The following is a 27,963-nucleotide window of genomic DNA, read 5'->3' on the forward strand; positions in this document are numbered from 1 at the left end:
CTGCCTCATACAATTGCACCAGTACAGTAATTAAATACCAAAAGGCACCTTAGACATTGATACTTAGGGCTAGCACACAACTGACAGTTATGGAGGAAGACTAATGTAACCATAAAAACAAAACAGCACATTGGGTACACTTAAGGTGATCTATTATATTGACAAGCTAGCTGACCACTAACAATGGAAATGCATGTCCTCAATGATTGAAGCCAGATAAGTGTGCATAACAGGCAAAACTAAGTTCTCAGTTATAATGCCACATTTTATTTAACCCTTATTTTAGGTAAGTTGGCTACGAACACAATTTACTGCTGTGACCTGGGGAATAATTTCAAGGGAAAGATGGAGCCAATTGGAAGCTGGAGATAATTAGGTGATGGAATTTAGCCAGGACACCGGGGTTAATACCCCTACTCTCACAATAAGCACCATGGGCCCTTTAGTGGGAGTCAGGACACCTGTTTAACATCCCATGCGAAAGACTGCACCCTACACTGGGCAATGTCCCCAATCACTGCCCTGGGACATTGGGATTTTTTTTAAAGACCAGAGGAAAGAGTGCCTTCTACTGGCATTCCAACAACACTTCCAGCAGCATCTGGTCATCCAACCAGGACCAACCCTGCATAGCTTCCACGGCAAGCCAGCAGTGGGACGCTGGGTGGTGTGCTGCTGGCACTTCCTTTTGGATATTTTTTTTTATAACTCATCTACACATTGTAGGGGCAGTATTTTGAACCAATGTAAGAAGTGGCTTTGTTGAATGACATGAGGCTTCTTTGATAGAGTTCCATACAAAAAAGGGCTCATCTCATGTGGACTGGTTTTTGGCAAGTGTAAATCCTCTTGAATTTGCCTCTTTTTCTATGGTACACTTCCTGCTTTCGCCAGTTCACGCATTATGCCATCATTGACTTGAATATTCTATTCCATTCTATTCATATGGCAGCACATGCAGTCGAGGAGAGGAGAAAATACTGTGTAAAAATGTTTTTTTTTTTTTTGTAGTTGCTGCTATTCAAACTGTTATTACACTGAGCGTGGTCATTTGGTTGGCCAAATAGTCTTCCAAAATTCCATGACCGTCACAGCCATACTATGTATACTTAGAAAATGAATGCCATTTGCTTTATAGTGCATAGGTAAACTTTCCAAAGCATTCCTATGTAAAAATGGTCTCCATTACAGTTGAGTGGATTATTTGGAATTGTTTTGACCTCAATACTGCACCAGGGAGAAGAGGGCATTTGGCTTCAGCTTTTCAACCCCATTGAGCTCAATGACCACCATGCAGCCCATTACCTCTGCATCCTGTTTCTTCATGAGCTCACAGGTAGCATACAGGTTTCCTGACAAACAGAGAGAGTTACTGAGTAATATGGAGGCATTATCATTGACACTTGCCTCGAAACAAAGACGGGTAATGCCAATGAAACACTGTTCCCTTAAATCAATATATATTTTTATCTGTCATACTGTCCACTCATTTGAACAAAATACACCCAATGAACAGTGAAATGCCTCACCTCCAGTGGCTAGTAAATCATAGATGAGAAGCACTTTCTGTTCTGGAGCCACTGCATCCTCCTGGATCTTAACCTCAGCCTGATGAAGGAATATTAATTGAAAAGGGGAAAAAAAATGGTAGGGTCCAATACATATGTACTTTTCAGAGGCTTGGAGCTGTGATATGAAAGGACAGAAAGGTGTAGGAGGTAATACAGCGGTCATCACCAGCCAATTTCACCTCTCCATACTCCAGATTGTGTGCCACAGACAGTGTAGGCCCTGGGAGCTTTCCCATCTTCCGGACCAGCACAAATCCCACTCCTAACCTCTGGGCTAGAAGGGATCCGAAGAGAAACCCCTGAGCAGCCAGACATACAGGACATAGATCACACTGTTAGAACACAGTGACAATCCATGGTGTTGAAGGAAATATGTGGTTATATGACAGCTGCAGTTGTAACCTTCAAAGAGCTCAGAATTGCCTAATTCCCAGACAGCGAACGAATTGGGGAGCTGCATGATGTCCTCAGTGACACATGCTCCAGTCCCATTGCCTCTCATGTCAACGTTCCACAGGAGCTGCATATTCTGATATTTTTGTTCCCACCAATTGGTCATTTGATTATTTCACATCAGATCTTTCTCAGATCTGATTGGTCAAATGACCAAATTGGGCTGCCTGTCGTAAAAACACAGCCATGGGGACTCGCCATCAATCAGTGCTACTTGGGGATGCGTCTGCCTCACGTTCTTCAAAAAGATCGATGACTGCAGTCAGTGCACCCGGGTTTTTGAGAATTGGACAGATGTCTCTGTGTGACAGACACAAACATATTCACAGCTGTTGAAATAAACAAACTAGCAATCCCTTATAATATATATTTTACATCGAGCCTGTCAACATAGCTAGCTAGCTACTACAAAATAGTATTACAAGAATGCATGTTCTTCAGAATAGAGCGCTAGCATTGCGAAGACGGCTAGCTAGGTAACACAGCACATAAATGTAGCGCTAGCTAGCTAATCTTATTGCGGTAATCTATCATTCACTGCCTACCTGAAAAGTATTCCTTTGCTTGGGAAATCAGGAAAATGTTTTGTGACAAATCCTTATTTTGCTTCTCTCGTGTGCACTGCCATTGCTAACTGTGCGTTAGCTGCCTGTCGACTCTTATGTGGTGTGGATCTTGAGGCAAAAAGTCAGATGCCTGTTGGTGTCGTGACAAAATCCGGGTCGTCACTAGTTACCACAGCCACAAATCAAATGTTAAACCTAACCCTAACTACACTACCAACCGCATGCTTAACCTTAAATTAAGACCAAAAAGCTAATTTCATGAATTTTTACGACATAGCACATCTACAAAGTCAAGGGACTATCTAGTGGAAACCCCAAATCAGTGATGTTCGTTGACTTCGACACATCGATTGGATTTCCACTATATTCGACAGCCACAAAGTCAGAATTGGCTGCCAATATCGTAAAGATCTGACAACAAAAAATGTGCTTTTGGGTCGTAATTTAAGGTTAGACATACGGTTAGCAGTGTGGCTAAGGTTTAAAATAAAATGTTCAAAAGATACATTGTAGAAATAGGCTGGGTTTAGCCATAATTTAATTATTATTAATTAGAATAATTCCTCTCATAATAGTGAGAGGAATGTCGAGGCATCACCCAAGTAGGTGCTTCACAGAGTGGAAGAGGAGAATTCCAGTGGCTATTTGACTCAGGCTGGTTCACAGACTTGCCCTGTACAAGATCAACAGCAAACTCCATCACCATCATTTACCATCCTCTGACCAGTTCCATCCTCTCAAACCATGAACTGCAGCATTCAAAGACTTGGCCTCTATTGGTTGACCTGTCATGATATATTGCTTGTTTATTCATGAAGCTCTTTGAGATTTATATTATAAAAAGCGCTCAAAGTTTAATAAATTATTATTATTAAGACTGACTGTGGAAGCAAGTGACGACCCATCGGTTGACACAGAAATCTTTGATCTGTCACACACTAAAAACCATCTCATAAGAGATGAAAGACAAAGTTGGATCAAATGTTTTTATTCCAGTTGGAGAAAAAAAAAGGTTTTGCCCTATTTCAATAAGTCTTCCACAATAGTGCATAAGTAAGTAAAGAGAAAAACATCTACATAGATTGCATCATTAAAAAAAGCAGTTGCAAATCAGCTTCATTCTATTAATAATCATATGGAACCCAGACAGCATTCGTCCCATTGTTAATGCCCTTCATTCAAACCACTTGCTGTTCTGTTTCAACATTACAAGTTAAAAACTCATAGAAATTCAAGTTGAATTCTTGAAAATGGCTCTTCATCAAGGCAGCATCTTCACTGACATCCTCCCTTTTCCCAGGGTGGCTCTGAAACAGATAGCTAGTGTGGCCAGTCACACTTCCAGGGCTGTGACTTGGGTGCTTTAAGGCATTTTCCTAACTTTTCACATCCTGGAGGGGCCCAGTTCTGTTAGTGAAAGAACCCACAGAAAACATTCTTATACATTCATTCACCTGAGCTGAACATGATTTACATTATGTTCTCCAAGGAAACCACATGGGGGAGCTGATGCTACACATCTCACATTGATGTACAAACAGTGCTTTAGCAATGAGCATACACAGCAATGTTTCTTTTTAGCTGTTTTGTAAAAACCAAAACCAATGAGACAAACACTCCCTAATTTTTCCAAAAGCAGCTAAAGTCCACAAAACAGTTGCTGGGACAAAAGGTCCAAGAATCACACTGCTGTGTTTTTCCAAAATAACAATAAGAGAGTCTATTATTTTACAAACAAAGGGAAAGAAAATAACTCTGGTAAACAAATCTGAAATTGTGTCCACGACGTTTACTGAAAGAATTCAGCGTTATAAAAGATAGAGGAAATGAGAAAAGGTGTCACTACAAGCAAGCACTTCGTCAATTTATTTTCTAAAATAATTTTCTTTGAGAAAAAACACAGTGATGTTAACACCGAAAACAAAAGCCACAGAACAATAATATGAAATAAAATGTATCATTTGAAACAAGTTTTAAAAATATGATACATGGGGAATGGACATTCTGTGAAATATTGATCTTACCATGACAGCCATGTCACACATATTGAGCTGGGGCACACCTGGTACCAGACCCTTCTTATGCTTCTCTACCACTGCTGTGATCCGACTCAGTGCATCCTGGTACTCCTTAGTCACAGCACTGCAGAGAAACACAGACGTAAGTAGTTGTGCAAAACACTCACCACACATACAAACATAAGTCAGGCAATATTGGCATATGGCCACAACATCTAGAATTACAACAGCACAGTAAAGGCATGCAACCACATCTTGTATTCACACACTAACACACACACACACACACACACCTAAAATGTCTGAACAAATGCGAGGCTCTCCAATCAGAGCGTGGTCAAGGACAAACACTCAGGTTTTCACTTTCTTCCACACACACCACACCAATGGCGTGGTTATACAATTTAACACAGAGAATAGATGTCGGTCACAGCATATAGACAGATGACAGAAGGTCACTGCTCACACAAATGCACATTCACACAAAACAACACAGTAGGCCTACAATATAGACCAGTGTAAAACAATCTCTGTATGATTAGTAAAACATTTTCTCAGAAATCGGTTTCATAAATCTGCAGCTTAGTCTGTGCTCTGCAGCCTAAAATGACTATCTATTATCATTGTATGACACCTGCCTGCCTTTAAACAACTGATATAAGCCATAGCGAATGTACACTAATGACTGAAACGCTAGTTTAAAGCCGACAAGCTTAACTCATACAAGAGCCTTTTGATAGCAAACACACCTATCAATTCATGCACAAGCATATACACACACACACTGCCCCTTCGGGGCTGCCCTCAGCAGGATGGGCCATGTTTCCCATCCCCTGTCTCTCAATTATTCTTGTTGGACATGGCGGAGCACCTCTGTGCATTATTCTATTCAGTGTGTAAAACGCAGAGGCCCTGAAGTGTTTCAAAGGAACACTGCTCTGTCTGCTCTCAATAGGACCTGTAGGGTTAATGGGCTCTGTGTGTTTGGGGGGAGTGGGCGGTTGGTGGCGCGACACGTGGATAGACAAATATCACCAGTGCAATTACACCCATAATACAGTCGCAAGCAGCACCTGTGCCAGCTCCATCCCCCCCCGCCCCTCCCCAAAGCCAGCTCTCTGATTGGCCCCTGGGGAGGGTGTGCGCGTGTGCGAGGTGAAGTGTCAATTAGTATAATAACCCCAGGCCCTGTCCGGCTCATCCCCCCCCCTCCCCTCCCAGAGGGCAGTGGGGCTTCCGCCACACAATAGCACCTGCTCCCCCCCTCCCTCAGTCTGTGCTAGTCCTATATTCACACCCTCTGCTCTCCCACCTTCACTACTCTACTGCTCCAGTGTTCCCCCACCCCAACTCATCCTTTAGGTCCTTAACAAGGCCATGGCGGTCTAAACTTACCATCTGTTCTCCGCCTTGGCTTGCTGGTTGTGTGGTGACGCAATACTGTGCAATGACTCAGAATCACAACATACCACGGCCTTGATCATATCTTGAATGAGTAAAGGTTTCTATAGAAACAAGTGTTTCATTTCAGACAAAATTTGACTATGTATGTATTTGAAATCACATATTCTGCTTCATGGACCAAAGGCAATATCTTGATCAAAATGAAGATTTCATTACCATCCTATCTGTTTCTCTGCTCTGTATTGATCACTGTGATTCGTTTTCAGATAACTTCTGAAGCTGCTTTATCTCACTAAATATTAGAACCATACATCAGAGCCAGACCAAACGCAGTCTGTAACACAGGCGGCTGGTGACACCTTAATTGGGGAGAACGGGCAAATAGTAATGGCTGGAATGGAATCATGGAATGGTATCAAACATGGTGGTTTCCATGTGTTTGATTCCATTCCATTTACTCCATTCCAGCCATTGTTATGAGCTGTTCCCCCTCTCAGCAGCTACGTGTGGTGTGCAAAGTGTACACTCAGCCCTTTTTGAGTTAAGACTATTCTTTGTCTATGCATCGAGCACCCTAACCCTAAAAATATATAGATAAAAACATGTTTATTTCTCTCCTCCCTCTCCACAAATAAAGAAAATGAGGCTGTGCTGACTGGAGTTATCATTACTAGAACCCTTAGCTCACTGGTGTTAAAGAAAAAACTGGAATAATAATAATAATAACACTGCATGCAAATGAACTCTTTTGATTTATAATGCATGACACCCAGGGGGAAGGCGGCATTGCTCAGGTGTGTCACTACACTCTGATTAGTGATTCATAACCCCACTGGTAGAGCGAACCCCCACACACACACACACACACACACACAGGCAGGCATCAAGCAGAGGGAATTGAAGAGACAATCAAATACCTCAGCCCTTTCTCCTCCTCCTGTGGAAATTGAGCAATTCGGGTGAAGACTATTGATTGGGGGCTGAAGTGGTTGTCGGCAGCAGATGAGACCAGAGTGTGCAGGGCTGCCTGCTACATTAGCCCGAGGCAGGCTGGAACTTAAGTGCTCAGCACAGGGTGACGAGGGCCCAGGGAAAGTGAGCCGGAGCAGCAGGAGGCAGGGCTAAGTCCAGTCCCACTGGGACACAGGCAGGGAGAACTGGGCTGTCTTACTATACACTGGACCCAGTCAGCCACACCTTCCCACTGATCTACTAACCACAGGAGTCATCTACCACACCAATAGAAGAGGACCAATAAGAACAATTTCATGTGCTCATGTACAGTCTGAAAATTCACTGACAATCGGAAAAATAAATGTTTTATCTAAATGTCTCACAGCGGTAGAAAGCTGATCTCTGTGTGCTTGTGATGGTCTTGTTATTGTACATCAATGAGAAACACAAAATATGAAATATCCTAACTCCAAAATGAATGGAAAAGCATCTTCTGTATTCCCCTGGATTCCTGCAGCAGGTCTCTAGTGAGTGTGTCCATGTATCCTAAGAGGCTGGGACAGTGGAGCGACTGCCTGGGCAGCGTGTGTTACTGCTGTAGTATCAGCCTGCCACACAACTGAAGGTATGTGTGCAGACAGGCCCTACATCATCTTAAGTGGCTCTTTAGGTGCAGACAGAGATTAATGATGGCCAGCCGGTCCAGCTGGGTGCCCAAGGAGCACATGGCCAGCAGCCTGCCTGACACACAGACAGGAGAGAGGGGAACAGAGAGAGGGAGGAGGTGGGAGGGTGGGCAGTGGGGGTGGAGGGTGGCTGGGTATCATTACTGGGGCTGGAGAGATGGGGCTGGAATATTGTGACCTCACAGACCACCCCAATGACCCCCACCCACTTGGAGAGGGGAGAGGGGACGCAGGGTCCTCTCTCCAGGTGCCAAACCAGCTCCTCCTCTCCAGAAGTCTGGGACACGACCAAATAAACGCTTCAATGCATTCAAGAAAACACTGCTATAGATTTTTCTGTTTTTAATTATGCGGAATGAATAGAAGAGAGCCGAGATGAGATGGGCTGATCAAAAACAACATGAATGTTTAATTATTCCATCTCCCTTCAAGTGAAAAAAGGAGTGTGGGAGAGATTAGGAGGGGAGAGTGATAAAGTGAGAGAGGAAGAGAGAGAGAGAGAAAGAGAGACAGAGATGGTAAGGGAGGGAGCCAGCCAGAGGGTGTGAAACAGCCTGGGGGACAGGAGCTAATCCGACTGAAGAAAACATTAAGGAGAATGAAGACGGATCAGAGAGAAAGCTAGATAATAGGAAATTGTATTCCCTCATCAAATCATTATGAAAACTATATGAATGTGTGTCACGCTTTTGTTCATCTATGAGTGTCTTTGCCGATTAAAAAAGTGAAGTAAAAAAGAATAATGCCTCTTTTGTACTCAAGGCCATTTTTGTCCACATTTTTACACCATCATTACCATCACTATTCTAAATCAAAACTAACGCAACACCCAACTGTTTTTTTTTACACCATTTTAACTATAGATACGGGGTCATGTTCGATTGAACACAAAAGTCCATTAAACAGCACTCTCGATTTATACAAGAACAATTTGTCTTGCAATTTTAACTTCTGGCAGTGGGTCTGAGGCAAGAAAGCGAGCTTTAAAGAGCTATTTGCAATCACAAAGAATAGCGTTTAATCAGCCAGTCTGGGGCTGCACAGATCAATCTTCAGTCCTCACCGCGCCTCTTTCACACAACTGGATCAGTATTGACCCTATAGATCCTGTTCACCAACATCCCACAACCCCCTCCTCCTCCTCCTCTGCTCTTGTCTTCTCTTATTTAACCAGAGGCCTGCTGTTTGCTGAGCTGTGTGGAGATTGGCTGGCCAACACCAAGCCCGGTCTATATTTCCCTTGACTTTCACTTTACGTTCAGTACAATCGAACAGTACACCAGGGAATCTTAGTTTGTTTTAGTGAGCACTCACCTGATAGGGTATTTCTCCCCAGGGTCCCGCCCCAGGTGGAAGATGAGTGGCTGCATGGTGTGTTCCTGTTGGGTGTGGGTGGTCACGCCTGCCACCTCTTGGCCTGGACAGAAGTTAATGCCCTGTTAGAGTGGACACACATACATACACAATATATCTTTAGCTCCTAAATGCCCACTTCATAGAGGACAATGGAGACTGTGGTGGTAACAGATAACCTACTTCAACTGACCCTGAGAAAGTGCCCTTGAAAAGAAAATGCAATTAAAAAAGATAAAATGGATGGCAAGATGCATTGCGCTGTCAATGATGTCCACCTACAGACCGACCCAATCACTGCACACCTGACCCCGATGCCGTCTCTCTGTTCGAAGATATGGAGGAATCTGTGCAAGGGAGCTGAGTGTTTATGTGTACAGTACATGGTGTATAGTGTGTGTGACTATATCTGTTTAGTATATAGTATCATGTCTTCCTCACCTCAAACCTGTCAACGTGTTCTCTCTGCCCTGGGGCTACAGTATGCCTGTGACTGTTACCTACAGTTGAAGTCGGATGTTTACATACACCTGAGCCAAATACATTTAAACTCAGTTTTTCACAATTCCTAACATTTAATCCTAGTACAAATTCCTGGTCTTAGGTCAGTTAGGATCACCACTTTATTTTAAGAATGTGAAATGTCAGAATAATAGTAGAGAGAATTATTTCTTTCAGCTTGTATTTCTTTCGTCACATTCCCAGTGGGTCAGAAGTTTACACACACTCAATTAATATTTGGTAGCAATGCCTTTAAAATGTTTAACTTGGGTCAAAGGTTTTGGGTAGCCTTCCTCAAGCTTCCCACAATAAGTGGGGTGCATTTTGGCCCATTCCTCCTGACAGAGCTGGTGTAACTAAGTCAGGTTTGTAGGCATCCTTGCACACACACGCTTTTTCAATTCTGCCCACAAATTTTCAATAGGATGGAGGTCAGGGCTTTGATGGCCACTCCAATACCTCGACTTTGTTGTCCTTAAGCCATTTTGCCACAACTTTGGAAGTATGCTTGGGGTCATTGTCCATTTGGATGACCCATTTGCGACCAAGCTTTAATTTCCCGACTGATGTCTTGAGATGTTGTTTCAATATATCCACATAATTTTCTCCTCCTCATGATCCCATCTACACTGCTCCAAAAAATAAAGCTTACACTAAAATAATACATCCTAGATCTGAATGAATGAAATATTCTTATTAAATACTTTTTTCTTTACATAGTTGAATGTGCTGACAACAAAATCACACAAAAATTATCAATGGAAATCAAATGTGTCAACCCATGGAGGTCTGGATTTGGAGTCACACTCAAAATTAAAGTGGAAAACCACACTACAGGCTGATCCAACTTTGATGTAATGTCCTTAAAACAAGTCAAAATGGAGGCTCAGTAGTGTGTGTGGCCTCCACGTGCCTGTATGACCTCCCTACAACGCCTGGGCATGCTCCTGATGAGGTGGCTTATGGTCTCCTGAGGGATCTCCTCCCAGACCTGGACTAAAGCATCCGCCAACTCCTGGACAGTCTGTGGTGCAACGTGTCATTGGTGGATGGAGCGAGACATGATGTCCCAGATGTGCTCAATTGGATTCAGGTCTGGGGAACGGGCAGGCCAGTCCATAGCATCAATGCCTTCCTCTTGCAGGAACTGCTGACACACTCCAGCCACATGAGGTCTAGCATTGTCTTGCATTAGGAGGAACCCAGGGTCAACCGCTCCAGCATATGGTCTCACAAGGGGTCTGAGGATCTCATCTCGGTACCTAATTGCAGTCAGGCTACCTCTGGCGAGCACATGGAGGGCCGTGCGGCCCCCCAAAGAAATGCCACCCCACACCATGACTGACCCACCACCAAACCGGTCATGCTAGAGGATGTTGCAGGCAGCAGAACGTTCTCCACGGCGTCTCCAGACTCTGTCACGTCGGTCACGTGTGCTCAGTGTGAACCTGCTTTCATCTGTGAAGAGCACAGGGCGCCAGTGGCGAATTTGCCAATCTTGGTGTTCTCTGGCACATGCCAAACGTCCTGCACGGTGTTGGGCTGTAAGCACAAGCCCCACCTGTGGACGTCGGGCCATCATACCACCCTCATGGAGTCTGTGCATACACATGCACATTTGTGGCCTGCTGGAGGTCATTTTGCAGGGCTCTGGCAGTGCTCCTCCTGCTCCTCCTTGCACAAAGGCGGAGGTAGCAGTCCTGCTTTTGGGTTGTTGCCCTCCTACGGTCTCCTCCACGTCTCCTGATGTACTGGCCTGTCTCCTGGTAGCGCCTCCATGCTCTGGACACTATGCCTACAGACACAGCAAACCTTCTTGCCACAGCTCGCATTGATGTGCCATCCTGGATGAGCTGCACTACCTGAGCCACTTGTGTGGGTTGTAGACTCCGTCTCATGCTACCACTAGAGTGAAAGCACCGCCAGCATTCAAAAGTGACAAAAACATCAGCCAGGAAGCATAGGAACTGAGAAGTGGTCACCACCTGCAGAACCACTCCTTTATTGGGGGTATCTTGCTAATTGCCTATAATTTCCACCTGTTGTCTATTCCATTTGCACAACAGCATGTGAAATTTAGTGTCAATCAGTGTTGCTTCCTAAGTGGACAGTTTGATTTCACAGAAGTGTGATTGACTTGGAGTTACATTGTGTTGTTTAAGTGTTCCCTTTATTTTTTTGAGCAGTGTATTTTGTGAAGTACACCAGTCCCTCCTGCAGCAAAGTACCCCCACAACATGATGCTGCCACCCCCATGCTTCACGGTTGGAATGGTGTTCTTCGGCTTGCAAGCGCCCCCTTTCTCCTCCAAACATAACAATTGTCATTAGGGCCAAACAGTTCCATTGTTGTTTCATCAGACCAGAGGACATTTCCCCTAAAAGTACGATCTTTGTCCCCATGTGTAGTTGCAAACCGTAGTCTGGCTTATTTAATGGTGGTTTTGGAGCAGTGGCTTCTTTCTTGCTGAGCGGCCTTTCAGGTTATGTCGATATAGGACTCGTTTTACTGTGGATATACAGTTGAAGTCGGAAGTTTACATACACTTAGGTTGGAGTCATTAAAACTCATTTTTCAATCACTCCACAAATTTCTTGTTTACAAACTATAGTTTTGGCAAGTCAGTTAGGACATCTACTTTGTGCATCACACAAGTCATTTTTCCAACTTATAATTCACTGCATCACAATTCCAGTGGGTCCAGCATCTTCACAAGGTCCTTTGCTGTTGTTCTGGGATTCATTTGCACTTTTCGCACCAAAGTGCGTTCATCTCTAGGAGACAGAACGCGTCTGCTTCCTGAGCGGTAGGACGGCTGTGTGGTTCCATGGTGTTTATACTTGCGTACTATTGTTTGTACAGATGAATGTGGTACCTTTAGGCATTTGGATATTGCTCCCAAGGATGAACCAGACTTGTGGAGGTCTACAATTCCTTTTCTGAGGTCTTAGCTGATTTCTTTTGATTTTCCCATAATGTCAAGCAAAGAGGCACAGAGTTTGAAGGTAGGCCTTGAAATACATCCAGAGGTACACCTCCAATTGACTCAAATGATGTCAATTAGCCTATCAGAAGCTTCTAAAGCCATGACATCATTTTCTGGAATTTTCCAAGCTGTTTAAAGGCACAGTCAACTCAGTCAACTTGACTCCAACCTAAGTGTATGTAAACTTCCGACTTCAACTGTATGTGGCTACTCTATCTGCCAGTCAGAATGTGGGGCCATGGCCTGTTACAATTGTCCTGCCGACCCCCAAAAGTGTGCAGGCTTGCTCCCCTATTCCCCCCCCCCTTTTCTGGGGTAGCAGCCTGGCTCTGACAGAGGCTGATTGAGTCACAGCCCCCTCCAGACCCCCTGGGGAGACCTCTCAGGTGCCCTTGTGAGCAACACGACTAATATTGAGAGAGCACTCATCTGTAAGGCACTCTACCGACTCCCCTCTGGGACCACAAGCAGCCTCGCTCAAAGGAGCACAGGCACGAGTACACACACACACACACCTCACTTCAGTACACTGCATAGCGCACTATGATCCAGACTTGCCCACATAGTGTCCTGAAGCAGTCTCTGTGCATTGGTCTTAGAAATGTAAAAGAGCCTAAATCCCCTTGAACTGTGAGAAAGCCCTTTTAATCTGTATCCAAGAAAAAGACACAGCAGAACTCCATATCTCTCATGGTATTAAGATAGCAGATCGTACAGCAATGTTCTTTTAAAGATGGAGTAAAGTAGCCAGCATTATAAGATGAGGGGAGGAATCAAGGGACATAAAATGGAATGCAAAAGTAGAATTTTGGTTTCATATTTTCCTCAAAGAAAAATATTATATAAAGAGTCATATTAAGTGTATGCTACCCACCAAAGACCAGGCCGAGCAGATAACATCAGACACAGACCGTCCCCATTCCCAACACATATCTCACACCATTACCACACCATCCAACAAGAGTGTTTGATGAAATCCACTTAACCCTGTGAAATGTCTAATTTTGCACATCACCAAATCTCTTGGATTTTACCAGAAAAATCACAGTAGAGCTCATGGCTATTAAGCCATAATTGAATATCAAGTTCAGAAAGACACACCATCCTTGTTTTATTTTTTACTTCACATAAATAGTAAATGCACAACATTACTTACAACTAATTACAACTGGTGAGAAAATAGTAAGCTTGAATGATGGATCAACGTTTCAGCACAATATTCAGACCCATTTAAAACCGCTTGAAATAAAGAGTGTTTTTTCTGTGTGATGGATGCTCTCGGGTGAGATGTGAAGGTCTAGGGTCATTGTAAAGCTCTGAATGCCTGCTGCCCATTCTGGTGAAGAACCGACACATTAACTCTCAGAGTCACAGCTTTGGAGACCCAGAGCCTCCCCTTCAAACCATCTTTTGCTCGCAGACACACACATTCATGGACACACGCACACATACCAATCGATAGGCAACACACAGGCAATCAGACGCCATTATTTGTGAAGTTCCACTCCAGTTCACATGAGCTGATAAAGGAGGCTGCTATTGATTCAGCAGCCCTCTAGGAGAGAGCAATTTAAGCAACCGATGGGGCATAATGCAAACTTGCACGTTTGAAACAGAGGTTTCTGAGGGAGAGGAGCAGGACATATTTTAAAGGGTGCCTCGAGAAGGAGAGAACACATTCTTACTTCTCAGGGCACAGGAGGGGAGAGCGGGATATTCAGCAGGAGGGGAGAGCGGGATACTCAGCAGGGGGAGGGGAGCAGGAGGGGAGAGCGGGATACTCAGCAGGAGGGAGAGCGGGATACTCAGCAGGAGGGGAGAGCGGGATACTCAGCAGGAGGGGAGAGCGGGATACTCAGCAGGAGGGGAGAGCGGGATACTCAGCAGGAGGGGAGAGCGCTCCACCAGCGACAGCCAGTACTGATTAATGATAGTACTTTGGTGAAGTGGGGTGTCCTCATTAATATTCATTAGCCACTGATGTACACAACAGCCACTTGATGAGCTGTTTTCAAGATAACACTGACTACCAAATGTGTGTTTTTATAGAGCACTGTGGATGGCTTGCTGAGGATGTGGGGATGAAAGAGAGAGAGAGAGACAATGAGAGATAATCTACAGTCAGAGAGAGAGCGAGAGAGCGAAATACACACTACAGTCACTAAGAGGGACTCACCCGGTTAAACTCCTCCCACGAGTTGCTCCACGTCCAATAGTGGGCCTTGTAAGGCCCAACCCTGACTGCCATCATCTCATTGCCGCGGTAATAGAAGATGGGCCTGTTGGGTGTGAAATGGGATTGGTGACTGCTGGATTCCTGTGATAAGCAGCAGCCCTCTCTTAGCTCCAGAACCCCCCTCCCCCTGTGCTGCAGTGCCTGGCCCTCCCTCGCAGGCTCGCGCCCCACCACCACGCTGCCATGGCTCATCCCATTATGTGCTTGGTGGAACACCTTATCCACCAGGGTGGTCCCTCTCCCTGGGCACCAGCCAGCAGCCTCCTTACAGGGGGCACCGCCGCCGCTGCTCTCCCAAAGCCTACATCCGCCCGCCCATCTTACAGCAGGGGCACAAACTCCCAAAGTACCGTGACCAGCAGAGGGCATAGCTGACCTCATAGCCAAATCCTAACTTCAGACTTGCATGTGATGAAACTCTTTTTGAGTGGTCCATGATTTTGCTGGTCAAAGTTCAAGTTATGTGTACCGACCAAGTTAGGAGGGCAAGTATACAAACAGTATACAGAACACATCATATTCATCACCTTATCTTACATGAATGAATCCCTCTGACAGGGCCATTTAAGCCTCTTTCAGCTGCGAGTTCTAACCTGTTGATGAGTGTGTTGTTATGGAGGACAGGGCTGAGGTCCAGTCCATCTATGAGCCTGTCATCTGGAACACTGAGGCCAGCCACAGACAGACTGGTGCTGAACAGATCCATCACAGTCCCCAGCTGTTGGCTCACCTGGAGATGGGAGAAAGAGTCCTTGTATTGAACCGTAACACATTGGAATTCAAATCCAGATAGAATCACATTGTCTATGGGTGCTGACATGAAAGTTTAACAGCGATTGTTGCAGGAAGTTAGATGGCTTGCATGGGCATCCATACGTACCAGATCGATGCACAAACTGATCAATTTAATTACAAATACTAAAACTTTGTTCCCCAAATTACAACACTTTATTTGCTTTAATCAATTAATATCCTGTCAAAATGCTTGAGCTTCTCTTCCAAAGATGTGGTGAGTGTCCATGTCAGGACCGTGAACAGCAAAACGCGGCAGCCTTGTGAAGCGCAGTGATCAGAGCAAGGCTGGGGAGCAGAGAGAACTTCTCAGAGCAGAGTGATTCATACTACTGGGAGGCTGTGATACACCAGAAGCCTGCAGAGACACCAAGGGATCCCTCTCCATGCATGAAACCCAACACGACAGCACAATGGCCAACAGTGTGCACGCGCCCCCTATGAAAGCCCACCATTTCAGCGTATTGGGTGGAGTGGAGGTGGGGGGGGGGGTCCTGATGATGCATTTCTTCAGTCTCCTCTATAATCTGCGCTCGCAGGTTTATTATAAACCTCACAAACGCCTCTGTAAATTAGGAGAAAAGGGGGAGTGAGGAGAAAGAGAGAAGATGAGGCCCGGGCTAGCGCTAGCTGTTTTATCTCCCTTCCACAGTCCCTGTGAAAAGCTTTATTTTATTTATAAACTTTGAACTATTTTCAGATAAAATGCAATTTTTTCACTGTCATCCTTGATCTTCCATTCCATTCTCTCCTGAGCAGCCCTTTGAGGGAGACGGCACGCTCACAATCAGATAGTGCTATCAGCCCAGAGCAGCTGCGCCGCCATGCTCCTATCAGCTGCCTGCACACACTACCAAAATGATTTCCTTTTTCTCCCGCAGCCACTGCACCAGCCAGAAAGGGCCCCGCAACACATTCCGTTATCTGCACTCTCACGCTTAACACACACACACGATGTTAAAAAAAACAAGAGAAATCAAAAAGGATAATTAATGAAGTTGACTACCAGGTAGCACAGACAACCCTAAATCCTCAACCAAAAAAAAGCTATCCATTTTTTTTTAAGTCTAAATAGTTGAGACACCATTTCATTATCTCCCATTTATTTCCATTTACACTTTTCTCTCCATTCTGTATATTTCTTTCTGTATTTACTCTTTTTGTCAGCCTTTTGTCTGTGTGGTTCTTGGTTAAACCCTGGTGGTAGTTATCTGACGTGGCAGACCTGCTATCCCTGTCTAACGCACTCAGGCTCCGTGTCTCCCAGCTGATAAACACAACAAAAGGGATTGTGACGGTGGCAGCAGCAGCAGTGTTGGGGGAAAAACCCTCCCTTTCCCCCTCCATCCCAGCCAGCCAGCCTCATCCCAACGCGGCCCCTCAGTCACCAGGGGAATGTGAACCTGTGCCCGGCTCCCGCCGTCAACCTCATCTCTCTCATTCCAACACATCTCCCAAAACTCTCTCTGTCCCTCAATATTAATAACAACTAACACTTTCATTAGTGCTACGTGCAGTACAGTCACGATGGCATGCTAGATTTATCTACACACGGATTAACTTTTTTTGTTACTTTAATCTATCAAATCACTGTGCAATAAGACTGTGGCGTTCACACGGATTGTAGTAATCGAGTCCTCTTCCTCTGTCGAAGATTATTTTAATGAGTGTGAGAATGTTAGAAGATAACTTTACCTAGCCTAACCTGAAACTGGACCAACCAAACCTATGACTCCTATCAGTGTGTCAGCTTCGTCAATGATGAGTTGATATGATATATGTATAACAACTGTAGTTTTTAACCTGAAAACACATTTCATCTGAAACGATTTAGAGTAGGCCTTGTTAATGTTTGCTGGTCCCCGTACCAACAATCCACCTAATAAAAGCGATGTGGCACGTGTGGCCGTTCATTATGCACAGCGTTTATGTTCAGGGCTTATGAAACTGTTCAATGTGCCGATGAACAGAGAGATTTCAGCACCGCACAAAGCAACAGAGAGGGAAATCATCTCTTTGGCCATCCTCCCCAACAGCAGGGAGATGAAACGAAACCCATACAACAAAGCTGCTTTGTCAAAGGAGCTAGTCCCATGTATTCCTGCCCAATCCACAGAATAAAGCCACAGATGGCTTTTGGCAGGGTTCCCCAACTGGCCGCGGGCCAAATGTATTATTATATTTTTTTTATTGTTGAACATAAAAAGACTAAAAAAACAAAAACAAATCAGCGCCAAGTGATTTTTAATTTTGGAAATCTATAGAGTATTCCCACGCACAATAGAGAGATGTATGAGATCGTATACAAAATGTAAGCAAGGTTTGAAATTATTATGTTTTAGTCAAATATTCTATCTGTTTGGGCTTCTTGCGGTCAATTTGCCGTCTAGAAATGATTTGTAATTATGTTCCGGCCCCCTGACCATCCTCTCAAGACAAAATCGTCATGCGGCTGAATCTAGTCAATGATCCCTGTTCATCAGCATAACAGCGGTGCCTCATTCACAATACTCTGTTCTCAGAAGTGTTTCATCGGCAGTAATTTCTCTAGTTAACCCACCAGCAGGTGCTACAGACAAACGTACATAGAGGTTGGGCTGTCATGGCACTGCACCAGCACACCAAAGACCCTGCATACAAAACTCTCCCTACCTCCCTGGCACTGCCATCTTTTCCAGAAGCAACCCTGTAGAGCACTGCAAAGGGTGTACCCTTCCCTCTCTTCTCCCAACCACCCCTTTACTTTATTTCCTGTCCTTTATCCTGTGCGCCTGGCATATTCAGATACAGAAGCCCTCATTACAGCTCAATCCAACCTCAGCAAACACACAAACAGATTAGCCGCTTAAGATGCTCCCAATCCCCCTCTCCCTCGCCACTCTGCAGCGCTATCAGGCCACAGCACACCCCTCCGATATGAGCCGGGGGCAGGGCTTACTTCAGCCTACAGACTGCTTCCTCCGCTCGCTCCTCCAGAAAAAATCCCTCTGCGCCACAGCCCCGTGTCACAGCTGCCCCTAATACAATTAAAAGTCATTTGCAGAACGCACAGGCTTAGCGGATCAGGGGAAAGTCTTCCTCACAGGCTCACAGAGGAGGAAGACAGGAAAGGGGGGTAAGAAGATGAACCTTGCCACCTCAAAAGTATTTGACAAAAGTCCACACTTGCACACACATACACACCCACACGCGCGGACACCCACACATTCAAACAAACAAAAAATGGTGTGTTTGTGTTTGCAATGCCAGCACCTGAGGAGAGATGAGGTGTGATGATGTTGAGGACATTAATACACAATCGAAACAAAGAACTACAATGATATGAGAGAGACGATTACTGAAATGACTAATTGTAATTACTTTCTAATGTGGTACCTGCTTGAAAACCCAGCTGCTTACAGACATATAGCAATTCAGTGTCTCACAGCTGTGTGTAAATACCAGGAGATGTTCCCCAACTCCAGACAAGTAGAACACCTAGAACCTGGAGATGTTCCAGACAGGTAGAACAGAGAGAAAGAGAGTTCTCACCGTGCCTGCTGGGATGTGTCCAGGCCACCAGGCGATGGCAGGTTCCCTCATTCCACCCTCAAACGTAGTTTCTTTCCCACAGAGAAATGGGCCGTTACTGCCACCTCAGGGGACAGAAACACATCACTCACACGCTAAGCACCATGATAAAAGAGATTACTAAAACAACTTACTTTAAACATAACTGAAAGGAGCCCCAAACAAAGAAAATACCCACACATACTACTCATAGACATAAGAGTACATTACTCACATCTATCCATACAGGCATGTATACAAGAACTGTAAGAAAGAAGCATGGAATTGCATTTGTTGGCATCAAGAGTTGAGAGATGTTGTGCAGATCTTACTCTGCTTGGGGCCGGACATCACTGCGGCCCCGTTGTCCGAGGTGAAGAACACAAAGGTGTCCTTGTCGATGCCCAGAGCACGCAGCCAGGCCAGCATCTGTCCAACACTGTAGTCCAGCTCCATCACTGCATCACCGTACCTGCAGTACGCACACAAGTCATTCAAACTACAGTATCTCAGGAACTTCAAATGCACAATCCCAACTCGCCATAGACAGACAGGTATGTGTAGGCACTAGGGCTAGGCAAACCCATCAACCAAGCTACATTATTCTAGAAAACATGGAGGTAAATTAGGTATTTACTAAAAATCATTTGATATTTAGCAACAAGAGTTTTCACACAAAAAACATTGACTAAAAGCCTGTTGGAAAAAAATGGAAAAGCATTCCATCTCAGTGTGAGCCACCTATCCCAGGCACCTGGCTAACACTTTTCATCTCTGATCCATTTCTCTGTCAACAAAAACCTCATTTGGCATTCTGAAGAAATGCCTGCTTAGTGAGGCCTGAGTATTCAGAGACTGAGAGGAATACTAAGTGACCTGAGCCCAGACGAGCAACACATCCCTTAACCCTCACCACTACCACAGAGGGGCAAAGGGGTGTGAAAAATCTACATTTAATTGACAATATCCTCAGAGCAGGAAACAGGTTTTTTCTTCTCTTCATTATTACAATATTTTTCTCATTTCGATTTTGAATCTTCATGTTGATACTGTGATTCTGTTCTTCCAAGTGGCATCTAATTCCGCTCACGTTTCCAGGTGTGAGATGAGAGATTGATCACCAAGTAGAATACGCAGTGGCTCATGCTAATGACTTTCGCCCCCCCCCCTTAACACTGCTGCAGGCACAGCTCATCCACTTCACACATTCACAAAGCCCCTAAATCAATGGCCTAAGACCCAGAGATTCAAGCAGAGTTTTAAAACAACAAGCCAGTTTGGTAAACATTGTACAAAAACAGAAATACTGTACCGGGGTAGAAAATCGTCAAGAGAAATGTACTAATTAAGTCCTATAATAGCCAGATCAACAAAGCCAGCAATGATACAGGTTAATAACCAAGAGAGTGTCCAAACTCTCTGCTCTGGGAGAAACTCTCCATGATTTGTCAGCAACACATCACATGTCTCTGTGTAAGACTTTGCAGCTAAGTGTCATTTTCTAGATATGGCTTTATTATTGACATTTTATGATTGTAGCTTCAAGTGTTGTGATCGTACCGCCCCCTCTGGCTCTTCCCCAGGAACCGTTTTGAAGCGTAGACCGGAGCATGCGTAGCATCTGCTGCCCAGTAGAGAAAAAATGGCCGCTGGGCCATGTTTTGGTGAAATATGAAGTCAAGGCCCTCCTGGAAGGAAAGAAATTAGATTATAGTCCACTATCAGACCAGACACCATACAGAAAATTCACTACAAAACTGACAAAGAACAGTAGTGTAATGGGAAGATTTAAGATGAATAAAGTTCATATTCAGTGAAAAGTAATTAACACAATGCTTAGCATATTATCATTTTTCCCTTAATATAATACACATGATTTCCAGTGTTCTATTTGGGACACTAATTTGTATGGGTTGATGGGTCACTAGACTTGATAGTGAATGTTATGGATTGTTCTCATATCTGTTCATGGTGATTGGCGCCAGACTGGAGGTACAAGGACAGAAGATATGGATTGTCATTATATTCTCTGACGATTCTGTAGCAGCTGATGTTGTGACTTCCTACCTGCCTCTCGGTGTTTACAGAACATTGGTGCTGTGAGATTAGAATATAAAGGGCAGGTAGGGCATGCTTAGAGAAGGGCAATGCTTAGAGAAGGCCAGTTAGACATTTTCTCCGCTTCTGTGCTGGAGTCGTCTCCCTGTGGTAACTGGTAATTCAATTGGATTGATTTTGACTGACTTTATCAATGACTGGTCTCCTTTTCCTTCACCTGGAAATTCCTACAACAAGTAGTATTTGTAAGAAAGAACTGGGACAGACGTCTGCCACTCAATCACTTTACCTCCAAATAGATTTGTGTAAGGTTAGATTCCCCAGTTTTCTTATCGATCCCAAACTCCTCATAGTATCTAGAAAACAAATGTAGGTCATTAGTTTCCGTGTCATCTACATAAGTACAATAGTTATTAGTTATCAATAGGACTCATACACAACACTATTTAATAAACAATCTATTTTATAAACACTATTTAACAAACAATTTTATTCCAAAAACCCAGCAGCAGACTTTGAGAAGCCCGTCCTCCCAGGCTGTGATTAGAGGGAAGTTTAGAGAAGCAGATTTGAGAAGTCTCTGAAGAGCAGGGGAACTGTTATGAGATAGTACTGAAGCGTGGAACAGTAGACGCAGCAGCGCCCGCCGTCTCTCTCATGCTCGGGCTGTTCCAGGTGTCCTCACACACCGCCAACGCAACCTGCCGTCTCCTGGGTGCGTGTGTGTGCGTCTGTCCAGGCTCAGGCACGCTATGCTGATTAAACCCACGGCTAAGCGCAAAAAGCGCCCGCCTGCTAGCGCCAATGACCCCGAATACACATATGGCTGTTTTGGGGAAAACAAATGGGCGGAAAATGGAATACACAAGCGCAGCTGGTACAGAGAAGAGTAAAAAAAACTATCTTCATTCAGAGGAGCAGCCAGCCGAGCCAAACACTGAAAGAGTCCGGGAGAGAGGATTTTTATGTTTTCTGTTCTGTGTGAGTGAGTGAGTGAGAGTAGGAGTGTGTGCAGGGTGTGTGTGTGTGTGTATACCTTCCCACCATCTGAGAGTTGTTATAGACCGGGACATTAGGCCTGTCGCTGCTGTTGTAGGGACCGAAGTGGCAGTTAGGAGCACCAAACCATTCATCAAAACCATGCTCCAGAGGTAGGTGGTGAGCTCTGTGGCCAAGATGCCTTAGGCCAGGACAAATGATGGGGGAAGGAGAAACACAGAATTAGAATTGTCACTATTGTTACCACTTCAAATTAGATCAAAATGAATGGTGCCCACCACTTGCCGATGATCTTGTTGACGTAACCCTTCTTCTTCAGTACCTGTGGTAATAGAATTTCATCCCTTGAGATCCCTCCTACTATCTCCTGGGGTGTGTAGGCTGCAAAGGTCAGGGGTTACATTAATTTGTGTGGCAAAGCAGCAAGGAAAATATAACTCAAAAGAGAGAGTTAGAGCTCACCATTCCTGGCATGGGCATTGGTGGTATAGAATCCATTCCTAACTGGTAATCGTCCTGTCAGAAGTGAAGCTCTGGCTAAGGAGTAATAGGATAAGAGACATCAAAATCATGTTTTGATAAACAATTTAAATGATCAGCTGAATGCGTAGTTAAAGTGGGAGAGGCTGCATGTGATTTTACATAAAGTTCCACAGTATATAACTAGTTAGATCCGGGTTAAGCAAGCATTTTATCAAGAAGCAGTGTGGCTTGGCAGGATCGTGTTTCAGAAAACAGATGGCTCTCGACCTTCGCCTCTCCCGAGTACATACGGAAGTTGCAGCAATGGTATAAGACTATCACTACCAATTGGATATCACGAAATCGGGGAGAAAAAAAGGGGGTAAAAAATGTAATAAAGAAATAAAGGGAAAAAAATAACAAAAAGACTAATAAATAAAAAAGTATGTGCAAAGCTGTCAAAGCAAAGGGTGGCTACTTTTAAGAATCTAAAATATATTTTGATTTGTTTAATACTTTTCTGGTTACTACATGATTCCATATGTGTTATTTCATAGTTTTAATGTCTTCACTATTATTCTACGATGTAGAAAATAGTAAAAATTAAGAAAAACACTTGAATGAGTAGGTGTGTCCAAACTTTTGACTGGTACTGTATGTATGAACCAAGTTGAGTTTTGCATTTGGGTTTTGTGTCAGGCTATATTTTCAAATAAAAATATATACACTACCGTTCAAAAGTTTGGGGTCACTTAGAATTGTCCTTGTTTTTTTAAAAGAAAAGCACATTTTTCATCCATTAAAATAACATAGATCAGAAATGCAGTGTAGACATTGTTAATGTTGTAAATGACTATTGCAGCTGGAAACAGCTGATTTTTAACGGAAAATCTACATTGGTGTACAGAGGCCCATTATCAGCAACCATCACTCCTGTGTTCCAATGGCACATTGTGTTAACTAATCCAAACTGATCCTTTTAAAAGGCTAATAGATCATTAGAAAACCATTTTGCAGTTATGTTAACACAGCTGAAAACTGTTGTCCTGATTAATGAAGCAATAAAACTAGCCTTCTTTCGACTAGTTGAGTATCTGGAGCATCAGCATTTGTGGGTTTGATTACAGGCTCATAATGGCCAGAAACAAAGACCATTCTTCTGAAACTCGTCAGTCTATTATTGTTTTGAGAAATGAAGGCTATTCCATGCGAGAAATTGCCAAGAAACTGAAGATCTCGTACAACGCTATGAACTTCACCCTTCACAGAACAGCGCAAACTGGCTCTAACCAGAATAGAGAGAGGAGTGGGAGGCCCCGGTGCACAACTGAGACAGAGGATAAGTACAATTGAGTGTCTAGTTTTAGAAACAGACACCTCACAAGTCCTCAACTAGCAGCTTCATTAAATAGTACCCGCAAAACACCAGTCTCAACGTCAACAGTGAAGAGGCAACTCCGGGATGCTGGCCTTCGAGGCAGAGTTCCTCTGTCCAGTGTCTGTGTTCTTTTGCCCATCTTAATCTGTTCTTTTTATTGGCCAGTCTGAGATATGGCTTTTTCTTTGCAACTCTGCCTAGAAGGCCAGCATCCCGGAGTCGCATCTTCACTGTTGATGATGAGACTGGTGTTTTGCGGGTACTATTTAATAAAGCTGCCAGTTGAGGACTTGTGAGGCGTCTGTTTCTCAAACTAGACACTCAATTGTACTTGCCTCTTGCTCAGTTGTGCACCGGGGCCTCCCACTCGTCTTTCCATTCTGTTTAGAGCCTGTGTACGCTGCTCTGTGAAGGGTGAAGTACACAGCGTTGTACGAGATCTTCAGTTTCTTGGCAATTTCTCGCATGGAATAGCCTTCATTTCTCAGAACAATAATAGACTGACGAGTTTCAGAAGAAAGATATTTGTTTCTGGCCATTATGAGCCTGCAATCGAACCCACAAACGCTGATGCTCCAGATATTCAACTAGTCTAAAGAAGGTCAGTTTTATTGCTTCTTTAATCAGGACAACAGTTTTCAGCTCTGCTAACATACTTGCAAAAGGGTTTTCTAATGATCAAATAGCCTTTTAAAATGATAAACATGGATTAGCTAACACAATGTGCCATTGGAACACAGGAGTGATGGTTGCTGATAATGGGCCTCTGTACACCTATGTAGATATTCCATTAAAAATCAGCCATTTCCAGCTACAATCGTCATTTACAACATTAACAATGTCTACACTGCATTTCTGATCAATTTGATGTTATTTTAATGGACAAAAAAATATGCTTTTCTTTAAAAAAAAACCAAAAAAAACAAGGACAATTCTAAGTGACCCCAAACTTTTGAACGGTAGTGTATATGGGACCTCACCCTGGATATTGTGATTAAGCCACGTACCATTTCAGTATATGATTACATTTCTAATTAACATTCAGTGGCTGAATCCTCTAATACCCTCTCCGTGGCGTTAATTCAAATAGCCAGGTATGATGCAGTTGGTTTCCTTCAGGCACTCACATCACACACACATATGAGATAAGCAATTGATTAGGTCTTATTTGCTTAAATATTAATTAGAAAAAAGAAAAGGGTCGATCTATTTTGCATAACACGTTTATTCAAATTCCCAAATTAGGTATAATTAGCATATTTCAATAGTGTATTATCCCTATTAGCATAATGAGTCTTCTCCCCTCTATCACCCAGACACACACAGCTTAGGCTTCTGATGTATGCGTCACATTGTTTCAAAAGGCTTTTGAAGGATGCCTGCACCTACCACCAACCTCTCACCCAAATCCCACTTAATCACAGTGACGTTACCATCACTGCAACTATTCCTCTTCAATGACAATCACAATATTATTGAATTGTCATCATTGATTATTGCACTGACAGTCAGGTTCTTATGCATGTGGTGCCAATTCCTATCCAGAATTGGTACCACACTAGCTATTCAGACATTGAATTCCTTATGTCTTTATAATCAGTGTAATATGTTTTTTTTTATATCTATGAATTGAAGAATTGGGATTTTAATAAAGTATGACATGTATGTAGCTGACACTCACATGGAGAGCAGAGGGGGTTAGCTGTGTAGAAGTTGGGGAACAGCATCCCCTGGGCAGCCATGGAGTCAAGGTTTGGGGTCTCCTTGGAGGGCTGGCCAAACACTCCCAAATCTCCCCAGCCCATCTAAAAACATTAGAGGAACAAGCTGTCAAATGTTAGTGGATCCTTATGCTATGATAAGCAGCCTTTACATTAGAACACAACATCTCATATAGAGTTGCAGAGAAATGGTTACCATTTCCTGACAGAGACCAAATACAAAACATATTTTGTGTATTATTGTATGTCAATATATTTCAAGTATACGTGGTATATAATCAGAGAGGACACATCCAGTCATGTCAGCATTCCATTAGAGTAATCATGCTACAGGTTTTCGTGATCCCCCTTGTCTCATCCCCCAAAAGTAACACTCCCCAAACTAAAAATGCATCAACATCTTACGTCATCCATAAGAATGATGATAATGTTCGGAGTCGACTTGTTTGAAGCAGTATCTGCCCAAAAACAACATATTAAACTACAAAACAATATCAAAGTTTGAATTAGACAGACATCCATTGCAGAAAGCAAGACGAAGAAAGCGATGAGGAAGTATCACATGATAACACATTCAGGAAGCACATGACGATTTCTCATTGTTTGCTTTCACGAGCTTTTTTAGCGCAACACTTGCGCATATTCAAGTGGGTTTAGCTGACTTTACTACCCGATGTTGACACGCTTAAAAACACAAGTCCCGTTATTTTCCATGAACAGTTACACAAAATTACGGGAGAAATTGAAGTTATCCGGGTTGTCTTTCGCTAGCACACACAGTCATGTGATACGTCTTGGCAGGCACAGCAGGCATAATTCCAAGATGGCGGTCTGTATAGCTGTCATCGCTAAAGAGGTAAAATGAAACAAGAATGCTATTTACATCGACATTTGATGGAATGTAATTTGCATCTATTTTGTTATGTACTAGCCTCCAATGGGAAAGGGGGATACCTAGTCAGTTGTTCAACTGAAACGTGTCTTCCGCATTTAACCCAACCCCTCTACGAACCTGAGTGGTGACTGTGATGCTATAAGGCTAGGTAGTAGCTTGCCAGCTGGGCTAACTAGTTAGTTAGCTAAATTGAGTATAGTTTATTTAGAACTGACTAGCTAGTTAGTAGCCTATGTCGTAGAGTTTACTTGAGAGATGAGCATACAATAATAATGCATCAAGTCAGACTTCAGATTAAAGGTTCAGACGTAGCTCGCTATTCGTATTCAATTCATATGCAGATCAGTGCTGTTCTTCAATCTTGGTCCAAACCAAAGGTTGAGTTTTTTTTTTAAATTCTAGCCCAACACACCCAATGTTAGCAAACTAGCTCATCATTAAGCCCTCGGGTGTGTTATTGGGCTGGAACAAAAGATTACACACCCTCAACCTGTGGTCCAGCACCATATACATTCTATCTGCAAGTATTTGGCCCGGTTAACTTTTATGAATTGAGATTTTGTTATGGAAGGTTGCACTAATTACTTCTCTATTCTGTTAGAATTATCCTCTGTTCATCCGAAGTGTACCCATACAGAATGAACTGAAGTTCCACTACACGGTGCATACCTCTCTGGATGTGGTGGAGGAGAAGATTTCAGCAGTCGGCAAAGCAATGGCAGACCAGAGAGAGCTTTACCTTGGGTTGCTGTACCCAACGGAGGACTACAAAGTGTATCCTCATTTGATAAAATGGTATGTTACTTGTCTGCATCAATTTTTCTCCTATCAAATTGTATGTATACTCCTTTACCGACATACCAGATATGGCTATGTGACAAACTCTAAGGTGAAGTTTGTCATTGTCGTGGACTCATCAAACACATCTCTGCGGGACAATGAGATTAGAAGTGTAAGTCAACCCCTGTCTCTGTATGTTTCTCTTAATGGCTTGCAGGGGATCTGGTTTTGATGAAACTACTTGACACAGTTATTCTTTCCTTCAGATGTTCAGAAAGCTACACAACTCATTTACTGATGTGATGTGCAACCCATTCTACAATCCTGGAGACACCATTCAGTCTAAGTAAGCTACCCCCACTACACTGTTACTTATGTAATGGTGTAGATCATAATTGCTATAATCATTGTGATTTCCACCTTTTTTTCCTCCAGGGCCTTTGACAGCATTGTGTCTGCAATGATGGTGCAAGCTAGCTGATTGTCCTCCTGAACATCATTTCTTCAACATCTGTACATCATTTCCAGAAACCCTTTACATGTTGCCTCGTGTAAAACAATGAAATAAACTGTCCATCAGAACCTCCATTTCAAATAAGCA

At 43.6% G+C, this 27,963-nt stretch overlaps 2 protein-coding genes and 1 pseudogene across 6 annotated transcripts; 1 reads left to right on the forward strand and 2 right to left on the reverse strand.

Annotated features, from left to right (window-relative positions):
• Positions 1–12: 12 nt before the first annotated feature.
• LOC112249118 lies at positions 13–2,729 on the reverse strand (annotated as a pseudogene).
• An 833-nt stretch (positions 2,730–3,562) lies between these two features.
• Positions 3,563–26,529, reverse strand: LOC112249114 (N-acetylgalactosamine-6-sulfatase). 3 transcript variants are annotated; one of them, XM_024418769.2, is made up of 15 exons: positions 26,422–26,529; positions 26,093–26,145; positions 25,648–25,771; positions 22,589–22,663; positions 22,405–22,507; positions 22,164–22,307; positions 21,417–21,483; positions 20,630–20,757; positions 19,402–19,541; positions 19,052–19,155; positions 15,322–15,458; positions 14,669–14,771; positions 8,967–9,088; positions 4,615–4,732; positions 3,563–3,997 (listed from the first exon to the last, which is right to left on the reverse strand). In XM_024418769.2, the coding sequence occupies exons 2-15, from the start codon at positions 26,099–26,101 to the stop codon at positions 3,911–3,913; spliced, it is 1,461 nt and encodes a 486-aa protein (XP_024274537.1). In that variant the 5' UTR covers positions 26,102–26,145; positions 26,422–26,529; the 3' UTR covers positions 3,563–3,910. The 3 variants fall into 3 exon arrangements, 2 of the variants coding, with proteins under 2 accessions (XP_024274537.1, XP_024274536.1); XM_024418768.2 differs by lacking the exon at positions 26,422–26,529 and having other exon boundaries at positions 26,093–26,245; XR_006083271.1 differs by lacking the exons at positions 3,563–3,997; positions 26,422–26,529 and having other exon boundaries at positions 8,967–9,069; positions 26,093–26,245.
• On the forward strand, positions 26,338–27,957 carry LOC112249116 (trafficking protein particle complex subunit 2-like protein). 3 transcript variants are annotated; one of them, XM_024418774.2, is made up of 5 exons: positions 26,338–26,543; positions 27,220–27,356; positions 27,447–27,534; positions 27,629–27,708; positions 27,798–27,957. In XM_024418774.2, the coding sequence occupies exons 1-5, from the start codon at positions 26,361–26,363 to the stop codon at positions 27,841–27,843; spliced, it is 534 nt and encodes a 177-aa protein (XP_024274542.2). In that variant the 5' UTR covers positions 26,338–26,360; the 3' UTR covers positions 27,844–27,957. The 3 variants fall into 3 exon arrangements, with proteins under 3 accessions (XP_024274542.2, XP_024274541.2, XP_024274543.1); XM_024418773.2 differs by having other exon boundaries at positions 26,353–26,543; positions 27,184–27,356; XM_024418775.2 differs by lacking the exon at positions 26,338–26,543 and adding an exon at positions 26,707–26,959 and having other exon boundaries at positions 27,184–27,356.
• Positions 27,958–27,963: the final 6 nt, after the last annotated feature.

This window comes from Oncorhynchus tshawytscha, linkage group LG04, assembly GCF_018296145.1.
Source record: "Oncorhynchus tshawytscha isolate Ot180627B linkage group LG04, Otsh_v2.0, whole genome shotgun sequence".
In the NCBI taxonomy this organism is placed as follows: Eukaryota; Metazoa; Chordata; class Actinopteri; order Salmoniformes; family Salmonidae; genus Oncorhynchus; species Oncorhynchus tshawytscha.

Excerpts from the sequence above, each read along its gene's own strand:
- LOC112249114 (XM_024418768.2), bottom strand. The coding sequence starts at position 26,209 with ATGGATGTCTGTCTAATTCAAACTTTGATATTGTTTTGTAGTTTAATA. Across the intron at positions 20,758-21,416 it reads TTACACAAATCTATTTGGAG|GAGGGCCTTGACTTCATATT; the intron begins GTAAAGTGATTG and ends CTTTCCTTCCAG. Across the intron at positions 4,733-8,966 it reads GGGGAGAAATACCCTATCAG|TGCTGTGACTAAGGAGTACC; the intron begins GTGAGTGCTCAC and ends GTTTCTCTGCAG.
- LOC112249116 (XM_024418773.2), top strand. The coding sequence starts at position 26,361 with ATGTTGACACGCTTAAAAACACAAGTCCCGTTATTTTCCATGAACAGT. Across the intron at positions 26,544-27,183 it reads TAGCTGTCATCGCTAAAGAG|AATTATCCTCTGTTCATCCG; the intron begins GTAAAATGAAAC and ends CTATTCTGTTAG. Across the intron at positions 27,535-27,628 it reads GGGACAATGAGATTAGAAGT|ATGTTCAGAAAGCTACACAA; the intron begins GTAAGTCAACCC and ends TCTTTCCTTCAG.